The sequence below is a fragment of the Arvicola amphibius genome, chromosome 14 (assembly GCF_903992535.2).
Source record: "Arvicola amphibius chromosome 14, mArvAmp1.2, whole genome shotgun sequence".
In the NCBI taxonomy this organism is placed as follows: Eukaryota; Metazoa; Chordata; class Mammalia; order Rodentia; family Cricetidae; genus Arvicola; species Arvicola amphibius.
This window is the reverse complement of record NC_052060.1, coordinates 51,104,372-51,123,751: the sequence shown is the minus strand read 5'-3', so window position 1 is coordinate 51,123,751 and position 19,380 is coordinate 51,104,372. Positions and strand designations below refer to the sequence as shown.

The 19,380-nt window shown below is 41.8% G+C and overlaps 1 protein-coding gene across 1 annotated transcript in view; it reads right to left on the bottom strand.

Annotated features, from left to right (window-relative positions):
• Positions 1 to 19,380, bottom strand: part of Col24a1 (collagen type XXIV alpha 1 chain) — a 258,382-nt gene that overhangs the window by 16,781 nt on the left and 222,221 nt on the right. Inside the window, exons 55-57 of the mRNA XM_038311332.1 lie at positions 18,162 to 18,197; positions 9,424 to 9,459; positions 9,279 to 9,305 (exon numbers count right to left, since the gene is read on the bottom strand). Of these exons, the coding sequence (XP_038167260.1) occupies positions 9,279 to 9,305; positions 9,424 to 9,459; positions 18,162 to 18,197 (99 nt within the window). The remainder of the gene's footprint in view (positions 1 to 9,278; positions 9,306 to 9,423; positions 9,460 to 18,161; positions 18,198 to 19,380) is intronic.

Genomic DNA, 19,380 nt, shown 5'->3' with positions numbered 1-19,380 from the left:
TCAGCACCCCCGTTACTGGGATTACGGGAGCATGCTGGCTCCTGGTGTGTGATTAAGAGTATTAATTAGAACACCTAGCAGTGGCTCTCAAACTCTTTAGAATTAGAAGACTCTCAGACTTTTAATATGACAGAATGGGACTGGGACTGTAATTCAGAGTAAAGCACTCCCCAAGCATATATTAGGCCATGGGTTCCATCTTCAATAACACAAACCACAGAACCCAAACCAACAAGAATTATAACTGAGTACCTTATAAGACTTTTGCTTATATAAGTTATAACTGTTGGTATTTGCCAAAGTAGAAATATGAACATAAAATTTAAAATGAGTTATTAAATTGCTGAAAATATCAATACATTTATTATATAATAAAATTGTCAAAATATTTCTATGTATTGTTTTTTTAAAGCAAACAGACAACTCATAAGTGTGCTATTGGCTACGCTTTTGCACATCTTTAGTGTTTAGGTAGTGATGAAAGGTAAGAACTCACCTTTCTGAAGTCAATGGGTTTGCTGTTTGCTTTTACTATTTCTATTATTGTATTGACTCGGATCATCTGAACAACCATCTATTTCATATGACGAGGTACTGTCCACTTTTAGAATTACAAATAAGAGCCAAAGGACTTGTAAACAAAATTTATTTCAATTTTGAGTTTGGACTAAAGTCCACAGCCTGCAAAATGTGATCGCCACAGGAGGAACAGAAGAGGACTGAAGTCACTTCGGAGTTTTACTTCCTTCCTGGATATTGGCATTATCTGACCTTTCTGGCAGCTCCCTGGAAGACATCTAAGATCGTCTTTATTTCACCCAATCCAGAGGTCATCTTGTACAACACAAGGTTATCCGTGGGAGCGTTCTCCAAAAGTATGTGCAGTAAATTTTTAAACTTTGTCTAAAACAGTAGAGAATGAAGTAGCCACTGGGATAACCAAACGTTCCCAAGGAAAAGCTAGAGAATGTGATGTCTTAGAGACTTTGAAAAGTTATGACCCTATCCCAGAATCTGAAACCTCCTATGATGTCATATGTGCCAGAGAGACCCCAGAGGTGCCATGCCATCAGCCTTGGCTGATCTTGAGGCTCTGTGACAGCAGGTGAAAGTTAAGGTGGAATTGTCAGCTTCCTGGCTGAGCACTGAAATGGGACCACAATTACACACAGACCCCATTAGCAAATGGCAGCCTTATCGTCCCCAGTGCCTAAGAAAACCTAGTAGAAAATCTAGGACAGAAATTAGCTGAGCACTAAGCTGAGGAGTAACTTCCATGTTCACACATAGCAAAGAAGTAGAGATGACATCATTCAGAAACGTCAACTAACGACAATGAAAAGCAACAAGAATAATTCAGGTTGAGGGCAACAATGTGATTTCTGGGGATGTGGCATTATACTATGTAAAATGTCTTCTTTTTAATAAGAATACAGTTGGTTCTGTATATCTGAGGATTCTGCATCTTCAGGTTCAAACAAACAGGATCAAAAGTATAAAAAGTTTCTTCCTTTTTCTTGTCATTATTCTCTAAGCAATACAGTGTAATAAATGGTTCTATTACACTGTATTTTATATGCAATTTTAACTTAAAGGTTACAGGAGCATTTGCGGATAATTTAAAGGTTGTAAGTTGTAGGCAAATGCTATGCCAATTTATATAAAGAACTCAAGCATTTGTGTGTTTGTGTCTTTGAGTCTTTGAGGCTTGAACCTGAGTTCAGTTCCCACGACCCACAAGTGGAGGGGAGAGCTGCCTTAACAAGCTGTTCTCCGACCTCTGCAAGTGCAGACTGACGTGTGCTCCTCCTAAAACAAACTAAAAAAGGAACTGTCTGTGAGAAATCCCAGATTGAATAAGACAATGACGTTGACTTGGCAATGTTTGGAGAATTAAAAGAAACATTTTATAGGACTAAAGAACGGCAAATACATCTTATTAAAGAAAAGAATTCTGAAGCAGAGACAGTACTGACATTGAAAAGGCCCACCTAGAAACAGCTGTGTTGAAGAGCACAGCTGGACTTCAAAGATAACGAGAATGAAGATGAATAAACAGAAATGTACAGTTCTGATGGACACCGCCAAGCAGACAGACATAGGTATAATGAGAATGGAAAGGGAGGAGAGAAAATATTTGAAGTAATGGCTACACCCCTGCCAAATTTGATGAGAAACATTAATACATTAATATACAATATCTAAGAACTCCATGAACTTCCCTCATGCTTAAGGACTAAGATGTTGGGAAGTTGGGGTGACAGGATCATGAATTTGAGGACAGCCTGGGCTACATAGTGAATGACAGGAAACCCAGGCCATTTAGGAATATGGTATCTCAAGTAAACGAAGACAAAGAAAGCAAACAAAGAGAACGTTCAACACTGTGGAGAAAGACAGAGAGAGGAGAGGGTTATCACAGTCCGGAGACATTCAGGGTGGTAGATGGCTTTGCTCAAAACCCATAGAAGTGAGAAGGCAGAGTGGCAGCGTGCAGTGTGGAAAGACGAGTTCAATGTTCAACCGCGAAGGGAAATTAAGGCATTTTCAGACAGATAAAAACTGACATAATTTAACACCAGTCTGCTTTGCAAAAAGAAAAAGTCTAACGAGGAGCTGGAGAGATGGCCCAGTGGTTAGGTGTGCTTGTTACTCTTGCAGAGGACCAGAGTTCAGTTGCCAGCACCAACAGGGCTTACAACCATCTGCAACACCAACTCCAAGGGATCTGGCGCCCTCTTGTGGCCTCTGCAGGCAGCCTCATATACATGCACGTACGTGAAGGTTGGACACCTTAAGCATATGAGGTCCTCAATTCAATCTGAAATATTGCCCTCCCCCTCCCAAAGTAGAGAAGGGGACACTTAAGTTGGGACTCAACTATTTATATATCTCTTGGACATGGTAATATTATTTAAAATGGCCAAAAGATGCATGCAAAAAAACCATTCATCTGGATAGCCCAAATGTATTATATAAATTTAATGGCATATTACTTAGGACTAAACATAATTAAATTCTAATACATGCTTATGATATGGTGAAAAGTCAAGTTATGGCGCGCACGTGCACGTGTGTGTGTGTGTGTGTGTGTGTGTGTGTGTGTGTGTGTATACGGGGGGTAACTCAGTCACAGGAAGCAGCTACTGCATGATTAACTCGTGTTAATCCATAGACGAGTCAAGTTCATTAAGACCTGGTAACTGCCAGGGGCTTGAAAGAAGGGACTTAATTGTTTAATAGATACAGTCTCAGTCTGGGAAGAAGAGAAAGGTTCTGGAAATGGGTGGTGACATTGGCTTCAAAACTGTAGGTATTGCCGGGCGGTGGTGGCGCACGCCTTTAATCCCAGCACTCGGGAGGCAGAGGCAGGCGGATCTCTGAGTTCAAGGCCAGCCTGGTCTACAAGAGCTAGTTCCAGGACAGGCTCTAGAAACTACAGGGAAACCCTGTCTCGAAAAACCAAAAAAACAAAACAAAACAAAACAAAACAAAAACACTGTAGGTATTTACTAATGCAAGATATGTGGTACCAAAATGAAAAAATACTGTGTAAGTATGCTGATTATCCAGCAGAGCTTGTATCTGGAGCATCTCCCAGAGGACCACACGTGAAAGACCTGGTCACTAGTCTGTGGCACGGAGCGGGTTTAGTAGAACAGTCAGGAGATGGGATCTCCTAGGAAGAAGCTAAGTCATTAGGAGTGTGACTTCAGTTTGGGACATCAGTCTCCTTCTCTCTTGGTTTCCACTCTGACCATCTGTGATGTCATAAGCCCAAAGCAACGTAGCCAAGAGACTACTCACAGAACCTCGGAAACTACGAGTCAAAATAAACCTTTACTCCTTCAATCTGTTTGTCTTAGGTGCTTTGTCACCGTGAGTGACAGGAGGGAAGCTGGTTCCACCTTAGCTTTGGGGATTGGCCTTAAGGTATTCTACACGTGATAAAACAATAGTCATATTGACAGGACATTTGCAGTGATCGTGCTTACAAAAGGTTGCAAACAATTTACATGTTCATCACAGAAGACTGAACGAAAGAACAGCAGGCTATCCTAGATGAAATGACTGCTTATCTTTGTGTCTGCCTGAGCAAAGGATGCAGGGAGGAGCAGTAGAAGCTGGTACTGAGTCAATGCTGAAGCACTCACAGTTTTAACCACGGTTAGCGCAAATGACCACTCCGTGAAAACGGTAATATCTTTGGAAGAGGCATTAGGAAACAAAGACATTTCATAGGACTTAGCTCTCCTGATTTTCTCAGCATTCTTCATATTTCTGTAATCCCTAGACTATTCCCAAAGCCCACTCTACACTTTGGCAAATATTAGGAATTCAGTATGCTGGCTTTGTTATTTTTTTTCTCATTTGTAGACGCAGACAGACTGAATTAAGAGGATTTTGGGGAAGCTATTCAGTAACAACTCAGTGTTCACATGTGAGCAGATGATTTCCACTTGGGGCTGGTGTGGCGGCAGACACTGTGATCCTCCGACTCAAGACTGGGAGCTCGAGGTGAGCCTGGGACGCTGGTCCAAAGCAGTGACAGGCAAAGCTCTAAGTTCAGTGAAGGGAGTTAGAAAAAAAAGAAACCTTTTCAACGTGCTCTAGTTTAAGAGAACATAATATTATAACAAGAAAATTACTTAATGTTTTAAACATAGGCATAAAACTGCCCACACTGGGTATAAAGCTGTCATTAAGTGCAGGAAAGGGGCCCAGAATGAAATAAAACAAAACAGTTTCCTCACGAAGTCTGGATAAAGAGAGAGAAAACACATTATCATGGGAAAAAAAAAATCACTAAACTACTTTTTTTTTTTTTTTTTTTTTGGAAAGCATTTCTTTGTAGCTTTGCAGCCTGTCCTGGAACTAGCTCTTGTAGACCAGGGTAGCCTACCTCTGCCTCCTGAGTACTGGGATTAAAGCCGTGTGCCACCACCGCCTGACCCACTTAAACCGTTTTTTACAGACAAGCGTATGCAATAGGAAACAGAAGAAGAGTGAGCAGACTGGTAACTAGCGAGTCACCTCACAGTCCCAAATGCCAGAAACTAGGTGCATCTCATCAGAGTTTGCCAGAAAATAATCCTCCCAACTCTCTCCCCTGTTAATGTGTCACACGGATTCAGCCTGGGCAATTCAGGGTTTTGGGGATTGTTGCATTTCTGAGTTCACAAGTCTCAAGGTGGGTGACATTGCAGGACTAGGCATCAATTTGAGGCCTTGACCCTCTCTGGTGGAAGAACTTCTGGCCTCTGAAGCCAGGACCTCTCTGCCACCTCACAGTTCACCTCTCTGGTTCTCACAGTTGACCCGCGAACTAGGCGAGATCAGCCGACATTCTTTATCACATTGATTGACTTGTATTGGTTATTGTCTATATACACATCCCCACCACCACCACCACACATACATGCACAGGCACACACACACATGTACACACAAGCACACACATGTACATATATACGCACACATGTGCACTCATACACACATGCATGCCCACACATACACATGCACACCCCCACACATAGACAGGTAGGTGCACATGCACTCTCACACACACGCAAATGCACCCCCACATTCCCGTCCTGCTACTCATTCAGCACACAAAGGACTGTCTCTAGCATCCTGGGGTAGATTTGCTCACGGCTTTCTAAGTGTGTACCCCACAGACCCTTGTCTGGTCATCACCAGAGCCTCACACACACACACACACACACACACACATCACATCAACACGTACTCCTCCCCTGGAATTGTCAGCTTTCCACTGCACCTGGGACTGTGAGTCAACTCCATAGGCTTCGATGGGGCGGGTGCGGGTGGGGAGGCTGGGTTAGATATCTCAGACTTCCTTCATCTTGCCGATGTAAGGAATTTTTACATCGTGACGGTTCACACAGAAATATAGGCGACAAAATGGTTTTGCAGAACCATTTCATGCTCATTAGTAATGATGTACTGAGGTTTTATTAATGGTTGGTTTTTACTGGTATAAGATTCATAGAACATGAAATTTACCAGTTTTATTATTTAAGAACATATGGTATTAAATTTGTAATGTATAGCCATCACTAGTAATTTCAGAAAATTTTATCACCCTGGAAAAAACCCGTGCCTGTTACATTAATCATTTCTGTTTTCAATATATATGTGTGTATATATACACATAAACATATACATACTGCATAACATACAACATATATAATATATGTTAATGTGTGTATATGGGATGTGCACATGTAGTACATGCTTGTGTTCACACAGTCACTTCTCTCCATCTAGATGTGCATGTGTGTGTAGCATCTGTGTGTGTAGTGTATGCACGTACATACATTTGCATGGGCAAGTGAAGATGTTGTAATCTTCCTCTAATTCTCTTACTTTTTGAGGCAGGGTCTCTCACTGAGGCTGCAGCTTGACATTTGTCTAGCGGGCTGGCTGTCCAGAGATCTTCTGCATCTCCGCCCTTTCAAGGCCGGGCTACAGGGGCGGGGGTCCATGTCTGGCTTCTGACATGGGTGCTGGGGATTTGAACTCAGGTCTTTTTCTTTCCCAGTATGTACTGCAGCCCACCGAGCCTTTTCCCCAGATCTACTTTCTCTATACACTCTTACAAAAGAATGCTGGGGAGGTTCACTGAACTTGTCCCATCTTCCACTGAATACTGAACCCAACTTGCACTCTTGAAGAAACTATATACACACATATATACACACATATATGGAGGCTGTGTGAACACATGCATACACGACCTGCACACATCTCATACACTACACACATGCATATATGTAATATGTATAGATATTATATAGAAGCAGCAGTGACTGATTAATGTAATGGGCATGGGGATTTTTCCAGGATGACAAAATTTTCTAAAATTATTAGTGATGGCTGCACATTACAAATCTAATGTCATGTGTTCTTAAATGATAACACTTGTAATTTTCATGTTATATGAATCTTATTTCAATAAAAGCCAATCACTAATAAAACCTCAGTATGCCATTACTGCTGAGCACGAAATGGTTCTGCAAAACCATTTTGTCGGTTATATTTGTGTGAACTTTGTCACGATGTAAAAATTCCTGAATAATTACTGAGAGAACTTCTAATCCTTTGCTTTGTTTCTAAGGCAGAGTCCCACTACGCTGGCCTAGCTGGCCTTGAATTTGTAATTCTCTACTTCCTTAGTGATGTGGCTATAGCATCACTACACGTGCCAATTTCTGTCTTCCACTTCTCTCTAAGTGAAACCAGCCCTTCCCTTAGAGGATTAATACCGAAATGTTCTAGGATGCCTAACATATGATTTTGTGTGTGTGTTAATAATAACAAATGTATACAAGTGATACAAAAATAACAAATAAAAACAAATGTTTATTTAGGACTTGAATATGAAATAAACATAAAAAGTAAGCATGGATGAAAAAGGAGAGCTTCCAATTATATATCAGGACGCAACGAGGAGATGGGATTACAGATTTCAAGGAGGCCATAACCACTGTCATTTAGACTTGTACTGCATAAACCCTAGACTTTCTGACATTCCTGCATTGGTCTGCAAAGAGTGTGAAGAAATGTGGTTTCATATTTGACAAGAGTCAGGAAGACAGAAGAGAGAAAGAACAAAGAAGGAGCCAAACAGGCCAACTTTTTTGGAGCACCGGCTATTTATCAAGCATAGGTACTTCACAGTTTTAAAGTCTCTTAGTTCCTCAAACTATACATATCTGTATTTATTTTCTCAAAGAAAAAAATTTCATATATCTACTTCACTTTAGCTGTGTAGAAACTCATAGAGTTTCAGCCGAGACTAGAGAATATGCCCCCTAATTAGGTACTTAAATACAAAAAAGTTCTTCACGACTTTCTAGCTTGCCATTAATTTTGTGATTCTTCAGAACTTATTTTGTTTTAGGATGACAGCCACAATTTCTCAAAGCTCTCACAAGGTGGGGAGGCAATGAACCAGGGCAGAAGACAACTTGCGGTCCATGCGTTGCACGGATATAGAGAACGAGGAAGAGCACAGAGGCCCAGGGTGAATGAAAGATCTCTGACATTTGCTGGAAAATGATTCCCAGATGCAAAGCAAAACTGAGGGAAATGCAGAGTTCCCACTCTGCGGAGCGGGGAACACCGTGGACAGCCACCCGGAGCTACCGTGATCTAAATGACACAGCAACAGCATGTGGAAATAATTGTGGCTCGGGAAGCATAAGGCTGACCATTGCTCGGAGCAAACAGCAGATGCCATTGGGAAGGAAACATGATCACTTGCCACTGCATGTGGACAGGAGACTGATGGAAAGAGGTACAGCTGAGATTGGGGGTATGGGGAGACCCCAAATCAGAATCATGGGGTCAAAAGTGGGGCCAAAGAGGTTTCAGAAAATGACAGTATATAAGAAAAGAGACTAAACTTAGAATGTTGGAATATCAGAGATAATAGGCAAAGAAATTGAAATGTTATTTTCAAATGAGCTTAGCACGTTTTAGGTTGTGGTAGTTCGAGCAAAAGCAAACACATGAGACGTCTGATGGTTTTTCCAGACACTAACAACTGAAAAGGATTAATGTAAAACCTAAGAAGAGAACTCCGTGTTTTTTTTTTTTTTTTTTTTTTTGTTTTGTTTTTTTTTTTTTTTTTTTTAGATTGAAAAGAAAGAGCCAGGTTCCAGAAACAAGAAGAAATGGGGTACCTATTATGTACTGTTCTGGTGCTCAATGTTCAAAATGAACCAAAAGCAGGAAATATAATCTCTTTTCTAGATAAGAAATAAAAGGCTTGGATTCCAGTTCTCATAGTTGGGCTGGGGCTGGCTAGCAAAAAGAACTAAGGTATACCAGAAGGATGGGATGACCTTCAAAGTTTAAAGTTCACATGATAGGGTGGAGAGATAGCTCAGTGGATAAGAGCACTTGCCACTCAGGCATAAGGACATGAGTCGGCCACAGCATCCATGTTAAAACGCGGGGATGCTTGAGCAAGCTTGCAAACCCCAGCTTTGGGATAAGGCATTTCTGGAACCAAGCTAGTGCCAGGTTCAGTGAGAAAACCCATCTCAAAGGCATAAGATGGGTGAGAGAACACGGAGAGCTGGCATCTTCCTTTGGTTTCCACACACACAATACAACACACACACAAACACATATACACTCCACACACATACACATTAGTGCCTCTCCCAAACACACACACCCATAACCTCCCACCAAAGGTTGATATTCTAAGACAAAACAGAACCAAACGAACCAAGATAACTTACTCTCGGACCAGGTGCTCCTGGAGGACCCTGCAACATAATAATAATAATAAAAATGAAACAAATCCAAACCCAGTTGGTAAATATCTCAAACCAGGCAACTGTATATTAATCAAGGACAAACAGATATAAACATAAATGAACTCACAGGAGGTCCTGGCTGACCTCTTGGTCCTTGGGGGCCCTAAACGAAATGAAGACAAAGCACAATATGTAGATAATTTGCTTTTGATTTGATATTAACCAAGACCCAACCTCTGCAATTGCCAATTGTTGTCGTGCAAATCACATGACTCATAATTGTTTCCATATTTAGAAGCTCTTGTTCTTAACTGTGACCCACAATTCTGAATAACCTAGAAACTTAATTTTTCTTGGGAACTGTTTGCCCATTTTAACAAATTAAATAAACTGAGATGTAAAATGTTAATACAGCATAGGTATTTCTATTAGCACCCTCCTAATCACAAAAGCTAGAAACTTCATTGTTTCTATATTCTTCATGAATCTGTAAACTGTGTCTTTCTAATCATTGTCAAAAACTTCTTTATTTTCAATGTAAATCATATATTATGGCTTAATGCCTGCATCTCCTGACCACTGAATAATGTCCTAATTTTAAACCCTGTGGTCTGCACTGGAGTTTTTGAGACATAATTGGGTCTCGAGGGTGGGCCCTGTAAAGAGATCAACACCATCATGAAAAGAAGCAGAGATATTTTGTTCTTTGTACTGGGCTAAAGGTAGAAGCTGGCCTTCTGCAAGCCAGAAAGATCAGTCTATCCATACTAATGACATTCCTCTTAGAACCTGGAGTTCTGTTAACCATCATTCTGTTAACCATCCAGGGGCTCTCATTCCAAGAAGAAGCATAAATTTCTTAGCAGTGTGGCTCACCATCCACTCTGCGCTCCTTCCGTGTGCTGTGTTTCCAGGTCACACATCAGAAAATGGAACAACTGGGTAACCAGCGAATGAGGATCAGAGGCAGGACAAAAACTCATGTCAGCTAAACACGGAAGAGATGTTCTTAGACACTTCATCCTATTGCCTCCTCTCAAGGTGTGGTCTTTATCAACACAGCCTACAAACTGTCTATAGTCAGCTACTTGCACATCCTAACCCCTCCTTCTCTTCCCCCTACTCCTCTTTCTCTTTCCTGTCTTCCTTCTCTTCCTTCTTTTCTTCCTATAGGTTTTTTCTCTGTAGCTCAACTGGCTTCAAACTCCCACTTCTCCTGTGCCAGCCTCCCGAGTACAGGGATTACAGGCATGCCCATCATGCCTGACATCCCAAGTTCTTTTCTAAATGCGTTCACTTGCACACACTTCTGCCTACTCATTCTATCACAGGAGACTCATTGAGCTCTCATTACTACTTTAGAACGCTGTATCCACTACAACTACCTGTCATTGCCACTTCCTTTCTCCTCAACTAAATATTTCTTTTTTTTTCTCCATGCCATAGAGCACAGCACTGTGGAAAGCACCTAAGGTTTGATAAAAATGTCTGTCGCTTTTCAATATTCTGGGAGAAAAATAGTGCCTAACACACCCTAGAGCCTCGATAGTTCTTACTACACAATTTAACAATGTTAAAAGTTGGTATTAATTTAGAAAGCAAGAAGGCTAAATAGGTACATTAAGATGCCAAGATTGTGCTGACATTTTCCAAAATGAATCAGCAGCCCTCATGGTTCATGTCTTACACATCTGCTCAAAATTAACTTATCTGAGGTGAACCGAATACTAACATCATATTGAGTCAAACTCAGATCATGGTTAATAAGATGGTAAAGAGAAGACTTCATCTCCAGCTGGTTTCAAATATTATTGACGTTGTAACTGGCTTCTTATTCAGCACCCTTTATTAGTAAGGCTGCTAACTCGGGTTCCGTTGTGACAGCTAGAACAAATACCATGTGGTCACTTAAGTAGGCTGGAGAGCGCTCACATGATGCCCGATAGGTGTTTCATAGTTTGCATGATCTGTGCTTAATATTCTAATAAGAGAATGTACAAAAGTGGTTCTCAGAAGCTGCCTGCTTGGTTGCAGGAACACCCTTCTTAGTGATAGTGGATGCAGGGGCTAGAGCAAATTTGATCCATTCTGAATCAACATGGCAAAAATAATAAACAGCTGTGTGACTGAACCATTGGAGCATGTTTCTGACATTTACAAAATCTCTTTGACGGTTCAGTACAAAACATCTATCCTATATTTGACTCCAAAGGAGGAATGTACCATAGAAAAACGAACAGATTCTCCCTCCTGCTGACACTACCAAATTCATTTCAGCTTGTTCCTCAGAGCAAATCAGTTCACCACAAATATGATCCAATGAAATAACATGCAACAAGGCAGGGCGAGGCAACCCCAATGCAACAATGGCATGAAACAGGACAAGTAACCAAATAAAACAAATTAGGATTCTAACCACATTGTCTTATTAGTTCCCTTATTCTCTAGTTAACACGAGGAAGATAGCCATCCACTTTCTATAATAAAGCACTTTGTAGCAAAACTATCATTGTCCTAAGGGGAACCATATTCATGGTGATGACTGCGGTAGTGGGTTGGGTGGTTATAGAGAAAACGTTCTCTTTAAATCACACCAAGTTCTCTGTGTTTCATTCTAGAATTTAAACAAATCCTTAAACAGTAACACAGCTTATCATTTGATTTAAGCAAACTAGTGTGTGACCTTGAATCTGAGTACTGAGTATATTGTTTTCTTCTTTCCTTCCTTCCTTCCTTCCTTCCTTCCTTCCTTCCTTCCTTCCTTCCTTCCTTCCTTCCTTCCTTCTCCTTCCTTCCTTCCTTCCTTCCTTCCTTCCTTCCTTCCTTCCTTCTTTCTTTCCTTCCTCTCTTTCTTCCTTTCTCTCTCCTTTCTTCATTCCTTCCTTCCTTTCTGGCTTTTCGAGACAGGGTTTCTCTGTGTAACAACTCTGGCTATTCTAGAACTTGCTTTGTAGACCAGGGTGCCCTCAAACTCAGAGAAATCCACCAGTCTCTGCATTCTGAGTCCTGGAATTAAAGACATGTGGTGTGTACTGCCACCTGTCTTTTTCTTATGTAAATTTCTTATTTAATTTCTTTTATGTAAACACGATTGTCAATTACCTCGTGAGTTCTCTTAGGCTGGTCCAGTTTTAGAGTGGTCTTTCTATTTAGAAATTGAGGACTTCTATTACAGGAAGCCTGGTCTCTATTTTCTGACTGTCACTAGTATGTCTCCCTGGCCCAGCTGTGACAACTGGAGAATGTATCTAGTCTTTGCCAAACACTTCTTTGGGGACTAAGGGGCAGATGACTTCTCCTGAGAACCACTGGTTTGAAGGGTTTAATTTTGAGTTTACCAATATTAAATAATATTTACTAGACAGCAATGTTAGGATGGGATCAGCAAACTAGAAGGCTTTAGTACGACTGTGAGTCAGGAATCTGATATTCAAGCCGCCTGTGAGGGGCTGGTTACTGTTTCTGTAGCTCTCTTACCCAGCTGGCTCCCAACCTTTAGGTTTCTGAGAGGCTCTGTGATTTATGAAAAAACATTGTTTGAGGATGGGGAGACTTAGGTTCCAATCTTGTCTTCGTAAGTTGTTTTATGTTCTTGGGTGCACCTCTACAAATTCAGGCCACAGAGATCTCATACGAAAATAGGCTCAGCGAGTGTGATGGTTAGAAAGAAAATGGCCTCCAAAGGGAGTGGCACTACTCAGAGGTGTGGCCTTGTTGGAGGAGGTGTGTCACTGCAGGGGTGGGCTCTGACTTAAGTCACACCCAGTGTTATAATTCACTTCCTGGTGCCTGCAGATCAAGATGTAGAACTTTCAGTTCTTTCTCCGGCACCATGTCTGCCTGCATGCTGCCATGTCCCTCCATGAGGACAATGGAGTAATCCTCTGAAGCACTAAGCTACTCTCAATGAAATGTTTTTCCTTTGTAAGAGTTGCCATGGTCACGGTGTCTCTTCACAGCAATAAAAACCCGAATTAAGACGGTGAGGATGGTTTCCGTGGCCCTCTTGAGAATTTAGTTTTCAAGCTGAAGATCTAGCACAGTGCCAGAGGGCTTGTTAAGTAGCTTAGTATTCTAGTTAAGGTTCTTCGTTTGGATGCATGCACACACAACAGAGAGAGAGAGAGAGAGAGAGAGAGAGAGAGAGAGAGAGAGAGAGAGAGAGAGAGAGAGAGAGAGAGAGAGAGAGAGAGAGAGAGAATTGTGATTTTCAAGCTTATATTTGTTTTTAAGAATCTTTCCTCATCTTTCTTAACTGGACAGGGGATTACCCCCATGAGTATAAGGTAAAGGTTTCAGCTTTGCAGTTTGTATGACTGTAAGGCAATTTGTAGTTGAATCAAAGGAGTTGATTTATTTTTCATTTGAGTGAATTATACTACATACAAATGAAATATATACCTATATATTTTAACTTCTTAACTTTAAAATATAGGATATTTTTTCATACTTTATTTTTTCTCATAATGTGTAGGCCAAATTAGAGGCTATAATTCTGATACTCAAAAGCCATAGAGCCATATTAAGTAATTGAGAAAATGTCAGTGGAATTCTTTCACATTATACTGATTTTATCTTATTATAATATTCTATGAAAATGAAGCAGCCTCCCTCAGATTTATGGTGAATTGCTCTCTTTACTTTTTTTTTTTTTTTTTTTTTTTTTTTTTTTTGGTTTTTCGAGACAGGGTTTCTCTGTGGCTTTGGAGCCTGTCCTGGAACTAGCTCTTGTAGACCAGGCTGGCCTCAAACTCACAGAGATCCGTCTGCCTCTGCCTCCCGAGTGCTGGAATTAAAGGCGTGTGCCACCACTGCCCGCTCTCTTTACATTTTCTTCTAGTTCTGCGGCTTTCAAGTTGTTTCAAGTTGTGACATTCTGTCAAAATTGGAGAGACAATAGTATGTTAATTTTGGTATAAGCTAATATTTTACTTTAAAAATAAGTGTATTTTATTACTTCTGACAAATGCTCCTTAAATAACTTAAATTGTGTCTTAAAAGGGTTTTGGAATACCAGGGAAGCCAGGAATTCTTTTATGAATTAATTGACAAGGAACACAAGTGTTTTGACGTTGGGGGTAAAAGGGAGAGGTAAATTCCTACATTATACCTGTGAGCAGGTTTCTTAGGACTCCCTACTCTGGAGTTGTTTAGAGAAAAATCTATATGAGTCCTGGGCTTTACAAATAAAACCCATAGGCAGCCAGACAAGTACCAAGTAGAGAATAGAGAAGAAATCTCTCTTACATGGATGCCCAGAAATGGTGCCCTACCGGTGAAAGGACTCATTTCTAACCAGTTCTGGAATGTAAAGTTATGCTGCAGGAAGTGTGACGCTCCTCCAGTAAGAAATTCAAGCCTATGACAAAGGGAAGCTGTCTCCATGGTGATATCTGAGCAGTGGCGTTGTGATATAGCAGGTGAAAGGGGTCCTGGTGACCGAAAGGTATCTTTTAGGGAAGTGAGAGCCACTAGCGGGGAAAGGCTGCATCTTGAGAATAGAGGGGTGACAGTTGGATCACACAGGGCTTTTCTATCAAGGGGAGGGGTCTAGATTTTCTTCTGAGTGCAAAGGCCAGGGAACGTTTAAAGAAGGACAGGCACACAATCTGTTTTGTACCTTAACACTCCTGCAGCAGATGTGGAGACTGGATTACAGGAGGGGGAAGTGGAATCAGTGGAAAGATGTTCAGAGCTGGGGGTGACGACAGCGTGGGGGTGGAGGTAGACCGATGGATGCTCATAGAATACAGAGAGTTGGGAACCGAGGTCAATTTTGTACTCCGTCCTCTTGGGGAATATTATTTTAAGCTGTGTGACTTTTATTTATGTTGCATTTCTTTAACTCTGTGAAGCTGTGATTCTTTGCCTGTCTAAAACACCTGACAGTCCTAATAAAGGGCTGAATGGGCAGGGCTGGCAGGCAGAGAGTCTAAATAGAGGGAGAAATGAGAGAAAAAAAGGGAGAAACGAGAGAACAAGGGGAGGAGGACGTCAGGGGCCAGCCACCCGGCCACCGAACCAGCCATGGAGTAAGAAGGAAAGTAAGGTACACAGAAGGAAGAAAAGGAAAAAGCCTAGAGGCAAAGAATAATTTCAGTTAAGAAAAGCTAGCAAGAAACAAGCCAAGCTTAGGTCAGGTGATTATAAGAAAAAATAAGCCTCCGTGTGATTTATTTGGGAGCTGGGTGGTGGGGCCCCACAAAGAGCAAAGAGTAAGTCCAAAGACTAAAACACCACACCACATTATGCCTTTTTGTTATTGTTTTCGTAAGGGTAGGGGTGTTACTTATTTTCCAGTTATGAGGTATCACACTCCTAAGATATTTCAGGGACTTAGATGCATCTCCCATAGTTCCAGTCAGAGCACTGTTGGTGCAGGAGCTCCTGGAGCTGGCTGGTAAGCCCGTAGTGACAGGAGGTTGTGAAAGCTCCTTGTTTTGGACTCAGAGCAGAGGCGTTGTTGGATCAAGCTGCAGTCAGTCTGGTAGTCTGAATCCTCTAGTCGATATTTACTGTGTTCTCATTATGGACCAGGGGCTAGCGACTGGGGACTCGATACTATCAAAGGTGGTATGTGGCTGTACTATCAGATAGTGATATCAAAGATGGCATCAAATATGTACGATCCTTTCTGAAGCCCATTCTCAGGAAGCCCATCACAGAAATGGAAATAACACTTAAAAATAAATCGATTAACACTATCCTCCATAGTCACTCGTGTTTACCATTCATTTAAAATTTACCACCTGCTGGGCAGTCGTGAGAAACACCTTTAATCCCAGCACTCAGGAGGCAAGTAGAACTCTGAGTTCGAGGCCAGCCTGGTCTATAGAACGAGTTCCCGGACAGCTAGGGCTACACAAAGAGATCCTGTCTCAACAAACCAAGAAAAAGTCTGTAAAAATCACTACCTGTTGAGTACAAACATCTATAAGACAGATGCTGCCAGAGATTTGGATCCCATCATGAAAAAAACATTGAAAAAACATATTCTCTGTTGCTTATGTTCTAGTGAGTGAGGCTACTGAGCATAAGGCAAATGTCACATAGCAGGCAGCAAGGAGCTCGGATAAACGGAGATAAAGGGTTTCAGGAAGGTGGGAGTATTGCCTCTGCATAGATTGTGATTGTGATTGTTGATCTCTACAGAGGCTGTGATGGTTGATCTGTCTTAGACACAAGTCTGGGTATATCTGTAAGGGTTTTATCAGAGACGATCAACTGATCCTGAAGGGGCTGGGGCCAGTGGGATAAAAAAAAAAAAAATAAAAGGAGCAGACCAGCAAAGTGCTAAGGATTTTTAGCTTTGCTTCTGTCTGCCATGATGTGAACACGGCAGCTGACCTCCACCACGTGTTCCTGTCTGCCAGGACGTGAACATGGCAGCTGACCTCCACCATGTGCTCCTGTCTGCTGAACACGGCAGCTGGCCTCCACCACGTGTTCCTGTCTGCCATGATGTGAACACGGCAGCTGACCTCCACCACGTGTTCCTGTCTGCCAGGACGTGAACATGGCAGCTGACCTCCACCACGTGCTCCTGCAGACCCCATGCTCTGCTCGAGTGTGCGGGGTCCAGAAGTTGTGGACTGAGCGCTCTGAAACCGTGGCTGAGTTAAATCTTTCCTTCCTAAGTCATTTCTGTCACATTTTAGTCACAGAGTGTGGAAGAAACAGGCTACTCAGGAAAAGGCTTCGTGATACGTAGCCTCTGATGAAAAGAACCAAGGCTCAGGCGACAAGTATTGTACTGAGTCCAGGGCATTAAGGGTTGTTTCCAGGGGTGGGGGCAGGGTGTCCAGCCTATACAAACAGCCTTTAAATAGAAACATCAAAATGAATAGGAGCAGAGGGGCTTAAAAGTGTGGTACAGAAGTACCAGGAATAAGAACTGGAAAGGGGAGGCTGCGGAAAGAACAGGAAAGGAAAGCCATCCGCCTATGGGATCCAAGCATCGTAGCTACGTCACCTGGTCTTCAAGGACCTCCCAGGGTCTGACTCTCGGACCCTTCATCAATGTGAGAGAGCCCTTACCTTATTGTGGTTCAACTCCTCTGTGTTTCACTTGCCTGGTCACTAACTTGTTTATTCTGGATGCCTATTTCTACCAGAAATCTCAGACTCCCTACATCTATATGTTCTAGCTTCCGGTTATGTGTTCCCCCTTTCAGCTAATTAATTAGCATAATCATTTCCCTCCATGCCTGCCGCCTTTTCACGGAAGACGCTACCATCTGCTCAGCATGAATGCTCTTGTGGCAAAACCCAACCAGACAACGGTACTTGTGTCAAGAGGCAGATGTAGTCATCTGCTTCATGTTGGTGGCCTTTTACTATCTATACATACAGCTCTCACTACCACTTTGTATACCAAACATTCACACGACAATTGTTTTTCTTTAGAAGAAAATGTATGTCTGCCATCCCTGCCCTCAGTAGGAGGAGACAGGAGGAGTGGAAATTTGAAGCTAGCCTGGGCAACATAGAAAGAGTCTCTCTCAAAATAGCACACAGAAGCTAAAGCTTTGATCCTCCCGTGAAGCATTCCTTGCCAGCTGGTGTAGCATGTATGCCCAATGAGACCCAGCAGGGCTGTTGCTGGGACACTAGAGAACACCCATCCCTTTCATGCCCGGCAAGTCAGACACTCTACACAGTAATCTGGGGAGAATATGATTGGCAGGTCCTTAAACACAGCGCTTATCAGATCCCACTGGAAAGTACCATATAGGTTATTTCTACCTCTCAGCAACTATAATTTGATTTTGAGTCCACAAGCATCAGAGTCTTTGATCCCCTGGAGATTATCACCTAGAGACAGGGCTGCTGTAATCACAGATCTCATTATCCAGTTAAACTTACAGTTTCACCTCTAAAGCCTTTTTCACCTCTGGGTCCCTAAAAGAGAGGGGGGGGGGGAAAGATGGTAGTTAAGCGTCATGGGCCACTGTGCATTTGGTGCAGCAGCAGCTACAATAAGAAGCATGCCATTTAATATTCTTGTCCTCCTATCTAGGAGGATCTGTGCATTCACATACAGTCTAGATTTCCTGAGTAATGAGAGGTTCCCCACAAACAAACCCAAAACAACAACCCACGCTGGTGGATTACGCTCTAGGTTCACCATGTTGAGTTCTGCCTGGTAGTGAGACGGGCCAACAGGACTCTGACTCGGGTAGAGCAGTCACAACAGTTATCCGACAACCGCTCACAAAAGCAGCTGGGAAGGAGAGTCTTTCAGTCTAGGTTCCAACCCTTGCTTCTCTTTGCTTTCAAAATATTTGTTTCTAAAGCAATTTCTTTGTTCTCTTTCATTTTTCACTTTCTGTGCCCCTTTCGATTTTATATATTGCAGTGTATTGTGGGTCGCAGGTGAGGTCAGAGGACTATCCTCAGGGGCGAGTTCTTTTCCTCCATCGTGGAATCTGGGGACTGAACTCAGGCTCACATGACAAGCACTTTTAGCTGCTCCACACTAGATTTAAAATTATTTTGGGGAATAATTTTTTCATATAAAATTTGAGGATCCAATTTTGAAGCACATTTTTATTTTTTTATTTTTTATTTTTTTTCAAGACAGGGTTTCTCTGCAGCTTTTTTAGAGCCTGTCCTGGAACTGAAGCACGTTTTTAAAAAGATGTGAGCCTTCTAGTCTCATTTAGAAGATCTCCCCAAACTGCACATACACCTTGGCTTTCTAGATCCTTTTAAAAATGACTTTTCTGTTTTTCACATTAATTTTATCTGGTGATTTTTTTAATGGTGAAATGGGATGACAATGTCTTTTCAACACTAATGGTATCCCAAATAATTCCATCTTCTTCCCTGCCACCAGTGTAGGAGTAGCCATGTGACCAAACGCTAGTCAGTTCGACATCAGAAATATCTAACACGTGAGGGTGATTCTGAGCAATTGTAGGTAACTAAATGGAAAAACTAACCAAACCTGAAGTCCTTCATCCTTAACTACCATACTTACTGTAAGTCAGTTTGGTTCAGTATCCCCCCGTGCTTGCAGCAACTTTTGTAATAATTAAATTACAATATGCTCACATATCTAATTCTACAGTCTGGTCTGTTA